This window comes from Panthera uncia, chromosome D4 (assembly GCF_023721935.1).
Source record: "Panthera uncia isolate 11264 chromosome D4, Puncia_PCG_1.0, whole genome shotgun sequence".
Lineage (NCBI taxonomy): Eukaryota > Metazoa > Chordata > Mammalia > Carnivora > Felidae > Panthera > Panthera uncia.
In genome coordinates this window covers 55,490,720-55,497,981 of record NC_064807.1, presented here as the reverse complement: position 1 = coordinate 55,497,981, position 7,262 = coordinate 55,490,720, and the positions used below count along the sequence as shown (strand labels likewise).

The 7,262-nt window shown below is 51.1% G+C and overlaps 1 protein-coding gene across 1 annotated transcript; it reads left to right on the top strand.

Annotated features, from left to right (window-relative positions):
- Positions 1-7,250, top strand: FANCG (FA complementation group G). The gene is made up of 14 exons (XM_049625725.1): positions 1-738; positions 944-1,034; positions 1,424-1,555; positions 1,788-1,990; positions 2,448-2,583; positions 2,747-2,877; positions 2,976-3,122; positions 3,247-3,398; positions 3,785-3,851; positions 4,113-4,402; positions 4,554-4,600; positions 4,794-4,949; positions 5,404-5,527; positions 5,681-7,250. Exons 1-14 carry the CDS (start codon positions 538-540, stop codon positions 5,787-5,789), a joined length of 1,986 nt encoding a protein of 661 aa, XP_049481682.1. The 5' UTR covers positions 1-537; the 3' UTR covers positions 5,790-7,250.
- Positions 7,251-7,262: the final 12 nt, after the last annotated feature.

Genomic DNA, 7,262 nt, shown 5'->3' with positions numbered 1-7,262 from the left:
AGCCTTGGTCTCCTTTCAGTTGCTTTTGGAAATAACTTTGCGCCATGGCTGGCATTTTTGTGGCTGCTTTCGGCCGTACTACGCTTCCCAGCATGCACTGCTCGGGCCTCCTTTGTGCGGGGCGGCGCCAAGCCAGACCGACCTAGGAGTTTGGCTGCGAGGGAAGGGCTGAGCCACGGGTTTTGGTACCGAGATCGATTTCTCAGGGTTTTGGCCTTCCTGAGAGACTAGCAAGCTGAACCTTAAGAAGTACTACCTCTCCACTCAGACACACTCCCATCCTCTGACCCGCCTTAGCCTCCCTCTTGGTTTGGGCCCTGACTCGTTTCTTCTTCGAGTTTCCCGCGGGGACTAACCCTTGAAGACGACCAACCGCAGCCGAGATTTTGACGGCCTGGCCAACCAGAGACAAGGTGGAAGAGGCGGGGGTGGGAGCCGGCACAGCGTCCGGGAGAGAGTTTTTCCGTTTCCATTTTTCGCGTAGGGGGTGAGCCGCCCCTCCTGGGGCCCTAAGGGGAGCAAGGGAGTCACGGGGGGATGCAGAAGCGCACGGACCTTTCCTCGCTCGGGTGGGGACCTCGGCGAGGCCGGGCTTACCTTTCAGCAGCACCCTCCAGGGGTCTGGGCCCAGCCTCTGCAACCTTGTCGCACCAGACCCCTCTGGGCTCCTCAGGACTACACGCCAGCTGCCTAGACCTGTGGAGGGAAAAGAATGACCAGCTAGTTCGACAGGCCAAGGTAACGTGGTTGCTGGGACCCTTGCTTTGCAGCCCCAAAATATCAGAAGGAGGGTTTCCCGTGGATTTACCCCAGCTGACGGGAGGTATTGAGTTTGACCTTCCCCCAGGAGCCAGAAATGACTGGAGAAAGACATCCTTTGCCATTGTTGCAACGGGAGAAATAAGGATTGATCCTCAGTGATACCCCATTCCACATTTCGTAGGTGGCTCAGGACTCGCGTCAGTTTCTGAGAGGACAGCAGCTGGCCCAAGATGTGCTGGAAGGATTCAGGGGACTCCTGCATAGCCTGCAGGGTAAGCAGGATCCTCCTCAGGACGGTCAGTTATCCTTCTCCACAGCCAGAGACCAGTTCTGCATTTCTGGGATTGAGAAAATTACTCAGGGGGCAGGGAATCCTGTTTAAGGCACAGACAAGACTGAAATGGAATTCTCTTTGGTACAGATGAATCTCTGAGCCCTGCCATGCCCCCTCCCTCACTTCCCCTCACTCCCCAGCATTTGAAGAAATGGTCTCCAGGATGGTCCAATCTGAAGAACTTTCTGCCCTTTCCAAATTCTGTACAAAGGGTGATTCTTTATTGAGGCCGTTTTGGTTGGGGTGATGTGATCTTTGGGTTTGGATCTTATCTGGGAAATCTTTCCTGGGAAAGTGGTCAGTGAGATCAGCATGTGTTTGCTTCAGGTCTCCCTGCAGCTGTTCCTGTTCTCCCCTTGGAATTGACTGTTACCTGCAATTTCATTACCATGAAGGCAAGCCTGGCCCAGGGTTTCACTGAAAACCAAGCACAGGATATCCAACAGAGCCTGGAGAGAGGTGAGGGCTAGAGATTGCTTTCCATATCCCTGCCAGCCTGTTTGGGTTTAAGTCCTTGCAAAGGGGATGAGAGGAGCAATAAAATCTGTTACCGCCAGGGAGAGAGATGCCCTTTTCTTATCCACCAGGTGCTCCTTAGCCCAGGAGCACCTTTGTGACCTTTGGGCTCCTGCAGAAAAAGGAAACCAGAGATGAAGTCCCAACCTCAGCTGTATGTGTGTATCTTCTACAGTGCTGGAGACCCAGAAGCAGCTTGGGCCCAGACTGGAATGTGGGCTCAGGGGGCTGTGGGACTCTGTTCTCCATTATTCCTCTGTTCTGCTGGAGCTACTCCCTGCCCTTCACCACCTGGCTGGCCTGCAGGCTGCCCTGTGGCTAAGTACTGACTGTCTTGGGGACCTGACCTTGCTGCTGCAGACCTTGAATGGTAACCAGGTAATGTGGGAAGTAACCTGTATCTAAGGGCCTCTTCCCTTCTTTCACCCCTCTCAGCTGCAGTAGCATCATTTTGTGCTGGGAAGTTCTGCTGGGTTGGTGGTCAGAAGACCTGGGTTCTCTCCAGGACTCTTGATGACCTTATTTTGCTTGGTCTCTCATTGGGGGGATTCTCTTGAGTGGTTTTTAAAATAGCTTAATGATCTTGGATAGGGTTAGGGCTTTTATGATCTTGCTGAAGTGTCCTCATGGGCTTATACTGAAGGAGAAGGTGCACTAGACCAGATCATCTGTGCCCCACGTTTTTCTTCCTCCCTTTATCCTTGCTGTCTCTCTCTTAGAGTTGAGGGAATAGGAATCAGGAGGACCCTTGATTTCAAGGTCCAGCCAGGATAGACTGAGATAGGAGAAGAGGTGGTTATAGGCTTGGAGCTTCTGATCATCCTTCTTTCCTCAGAGTGAGGCCTCTGAGGATCTGCTGCACCTTCTGAAAACTTGGAGCCCCCCAGCTGAGGAGTCAGATGCTCCATTGACCTTGCAGGATGCCCGGGGCTTAAGGGATGTCCTTCTTACAGCTTCTGCCTATCGCCAAGGTCAGCTAGCAATCTGACTCATCCCTTCCTCCCCACTCCCTGTCTTGAGGAGTCCTTTGGCTCATACCTTCCTTGTCATGTCCCATTTAGCTCTGTGCTCTTGTTCCCTGTCATGCCCCTTGCCCTGTAGGCTTCTTTAAGTTTACACCCTGATTGCCCTCAGGCCTCCAGGAGTTGATCACAGGAAGCCTGCCCAAGGCATTGAGCAGCCTGCAAGAAGCAGCCTCAGGTCTGTGTCCACGGCCTGTGTTGGTCCAGGTGTACACAGTCCTGGGGACCTGTCTTCGTAAAATGGTACAGACAGTCTTAGGGTGGGTTGGGAAACCATGGGTGTTATGAATAGCTTTCTGCTTTGTGAGGTAGCTAAGGCTTGTGTTCTCTCACCCCTCTAGGGCAATCCACAAAGAGCTCTGCTGTACTTGGTTGCGGCCCTGAAAGGGGGATCACCCTGGGGTCCTCCGCTTCTGGAGGCTTCCAGGCTATATCAGCAACTGGGGAACACAGCAGCAGAGCTGGAGAGTCTGGAGCTGTTGGTTGATGTAAGGAACTGAAGATATGGGGATGGCTGAGGTGCTTGTATTAGGGAGAATAATCAAGTTGTAAATAGAAGGAAATATGGCTCCCAAAGATTATAGATATACTTTTTCTTTGTGTTCCTTTTAGGCCTTGAGTGTCACTCACAGTCCTGAAGCCCCCCAGCTTCTTATTGAAGTAGAGTTACTACTTCCCCAACCTAACCCAGCCTCACCCCTTCACTGTGGCACACAGAGCCAGGCCAAGTACCTGCTAGCAAGCCGATGCCTACAGATAGGAAGGTGAGGTTCCACTGCCTTGATCATCTGAGTTCTTCCCATTTCTGATACCTTCCCTGGGATGTGACTCTGCTTCTGTTCTTTCGTATGGACAGTATGGACAAGTCAGTGGTAGGACATAGGTTCCCACTCTTCAGTCTCCTGCCTTGCTGATGGACCTGAACTTAGGACTCTTCACCCAGACACTAACTCCTATATCTTGAAACCTCTGAAATCTCCTCCCAGATCCATTCTGTAAGGAGGGTAGATCCATAGTGAGCTAGGATTGGAGTTCCAAGACCCCACTTTTCCTACTCCCCAGGGCCCTTGAGCATCCCTTTGTTAGCTATGAGCCTTTGGAGGGCCCTGCTAATGGCCTAATATGAAGTTCATGGGCTATGACTTCTTAGGGCAGAGGACGCTGCAGAGCATTACTTGGACCTGCTGGCTCTGTTGCTGGATGACTCTGAGCCAAAGGTGGGTATGTCTTCAAGGTTCTCTACAATAGGGTGGGAGGGTTGGAGTCTAACTTTGGAGTAGAGCAGGACTACTGTTTTCTCTTTTTTCTTCTGCTGTTCTGTCTGTCCAAGCTGCAAGGCCAAACTAGGAAGGTTCTCAGAATAAGTGGTCCAGGGTAGCAAGCAATGGGTGGTCTCCATGTAGTACCAGAGCCTGGTGAAGAGGTTGGGGATGGTGGCCAATGTCTCTTCAAGACACTGCATCCTCCTTCCACCCCAGTTCTCCCCACCCCCATCCCGTCCAGGGCCCTGCATGCCTGAGGTGTTCTTGGAGGCAGCAGCAGCACTGATCCAGGCAGGCCGAGCACAGGATGCCTTGACCGTATGTGAGGAGCTGCTCAGCCGCATGTCGTCTCTGCTTCCCAAGATGCCCCAGCTGTGGGAAGATGCCAGAAAAGGAACCAAGGAGTCACCACACTGTCTATCCTGGGTCTCTGCCACCTACCTGCTTCAGGGTCGAGCCTGGGTGCAGCTGGGGGCCCAAAAAGAAGCAATTAGTGAATTTAGCCGGTGAGCCCAGGAAGCCAACCAGGATCCTAGGGGAAGTGTGGAGGGATAATTTGCTGATTGGGACCTGAGTTGGTAAGCTCCATACTTACCTACTCATCCCAGAGTTATTGAGGTCGACTCCTCTTCATCCCTGTTCTTTGTCCCACTTCAGGTGCCTTGAGCTGCTCTTCCAAGCCACACCTAAGGACAAAGAACAAGGTGATCTAGACTCTCGGTTTTCCTCTTCCCTCTTGGAAGTGGGGGTGGTGAATGTGTTGCCTCTCCATGCGTCCTAGCCTACTATGAGGCTTAAAAGAAAGGAACTGCAGATACAAGAAGAGAAAGAGGAGTACTTGGGGTTTTGGTGACTGTGTAGCAGGGACACTCTTTTGACTTTGGGGATGGTCCCCAGGTCCTGCTTCCAGCTGTGAGCAGGGGTGTATGTCAGATGTGGCACTGCAACAGCTTCGGGTAGCCGCCCTGATTAGTCGTGGACTGCAATGGGTGGCCAGTGACCAAGATACTAAAGCCCTACAGGACTTCCTCCTCAGTGTGCAGATGTGCCCAGGTATGTATATTTGCATGACATCAGTTATGCCCAGATGCACAAGGACAGAGAGGCCCATGGGGGAGGTACTTGGGGATTAGTGGAAGAGTGATGTTCCCAGATAGAAGGGGATGAATGAGGTTGTACTGTATATACCTAGGGATATACCAGGTTTGAGAACACATGCAAGTGTATATGGAGGCCTCTCAGGAGTTTCTCAGTCTTCCCAGTATCCTCAGACACAAAGACCAGAACCGTGCTGGGCATATGTTAGGGGGAAGCAGGGTCAGCTGAGCCCTTTGTCCTGGGCAGCTGTACCCAGGGATAGGAATGGTTGGGAATGAACTACTCTTGGTTCCATGTGTGAATGTAGACAAGATACTTTCTTGCTCTAGACTTCAGTTTCTTCTTTTATAAAATGATGCTTAAGGCTGTGTCAAATTCTAAGACTCCCTACTCTGGGGTGGGGCTATAGGTAATCGAGATGCTTCCTTTTACCTGCTTCAGACTCTGAGGAGGATGGATCGGAGGGATGAGGCCATTGCTCTCTGGTGGAGCCTGGAGGCCCAAGCTAAGTTGCCACAGGAGAATGCTGCATGGTGAGGCTGAGGCCTGTGGACTTGGGGCCAAGGGCATTTGGCATTCTGGAGTACTTGAGTCTATGGAGGGTGGTGGTGAATGAAAGGGAGGGAATGGCTGTCCAATTTTCTGCCTATCCTTTACCCTTAGACATCACTCTTTTTGCTCTCCAGGTCTCTCCCCCTGTTCCTAGAAACCTATTTGAGTTGGATTCGTTCCCCTGACCGTGAAACCCTTCTTGAGGAGTTTCAGACATCTCTGCTGGAACCTTGTGACCTGTAGCTGCCATGTTTTTAAAAGCCTGAACTGGGGCCCATTTCTCCATGGGGAGGGCTTTCTGCTTTACCAATTTTGGGGAATATGGGTGAAACTAATCATTCCTATATAAATCTGGCACTGAAGAGGTTGGTAGTAGTCTCGCCAAATTTGGCCTAGTTACTGCCATTCTGGTTTCAGAAGAAACCCTCCATGCCACCAAAAAGGCAATGACTTTGCTTATGATGCCTTTTTTCCTGTTTCTCCTTTTCTTTTGTTGAGTAAAATCTCATATTTATCTCTTGTTTGCCTGCTACATCTACTTGAGTGGGAAGACGCAGAGCAATCTGATTCAGTTGAGTGCTGGTTGTCTAAGATACCCTCTCCCAACATCGTCTACCTTATGAGGTTGAGTTCTTGGTGGAAGAAAGGGCTACAGGAATCCTTGCAGTGGCTTTGGTTCTTTCTGTTGCCTAAAAGCCACAGAGTCCCAAAGCCCAGGATCTGTGCAAGGTGACAGAATGAGTGGAGCTGGGTCTGGAAGGTGGTCTGGGTAGGCCTCTCGGGACAAGGGCAGGTATTTGAGTCTTAGAGGGGAGGGACAAGCATACCTCTGAGTCTGAGTGACTCCTCACTCCAACCCCAAATTCTAGAAATTTTGGATTTGACTAAGTCAACCATGTCTGTGTGGATATGGGGTGGAGGATTAATTAAATCAGCATGCTACCAAAGCTGATTATTTTATTATTTTTTTTAAAGTAGGCTCCACACCCAAAGTGGGGCTCAAACTCACCACTTGGAGATCAAGAGTCCCGTGTTCTACCAACTGATCCAGCCAGGTGCACACACCCCTCCTTTTTTCCCCAAAGCTGCTTATCGAATTTAGTCAGGTCTAGCTTGCATTTGGGGCCCAAGAACTTCAAGTCTCATAATGCAATTTTCTTGCTGCTTTGGGTTCTATTGAATCTACTGTGTGTTCTGCGGTTGAAGAACTGTAAAGCCTATAGGACTAGGGTTACCAGAGGGTGCCAAGACAATACAGTGGAGTGGATTAAGAGCTGAGGTGCTATTCAGACGGTTCAGAGTAGGGGTGGCTGGAACCAGCATTTTGAAGGAGGAAGGTGGGGGGTTAGGGTGGATCCTTAGATTTAGGAAGAAGATGGGTGTGTAGATTATCACTGCAACAGGACTAGACTAATGCAAGGGTTCAATCCATTGTGCCAGGTTCTTCAGCAGGATAAAATCAGGAGCCAATGAACTGGAGCCAAGTAGGAGAGTCCGCCTCCCAGGGATTAAAGGCTCTTCTTTCTCCAGTCGATCTGGCTCCGTCCTTTTCGTTGATTGGTCGCGAGTTCCAATCCGTCGAGGAAGCGTACCGCAGCGGCCAATTGACGTGGCGTTACTAGGCGTGTTGCATCCCTGAGGCGGGAGCCAGGCCGCAGGCAAATTTCCTGATTGGCTCTGGTCCGCGGGTTGCTGGGGAGAGGCGCGTAGGGGCGG

Coding starts and splice junctions, on each gene's coding strand:
- FANCG (XM_049625725.1), top strand. CDS start 538: ATGCAGAAGCGCACGGACCTTTCCTCGCTCGGGTGGGGACCTCGGCGA. Junction 1,556..1,787: donor CCAACAGAGCCTGGAGAGAG/GTGAGGGCTAGA, acceptor TATCTTCTACAG/TGCTGGAGACCCAGAAGCAG. Junction 3,123..3,246: donor GTCTGGAGCTGTTGGTTGAT/GTAAGGAACTGA, acceptor TGTTCCTTTTAG/GCCTTGAGTGTCACTCACAG.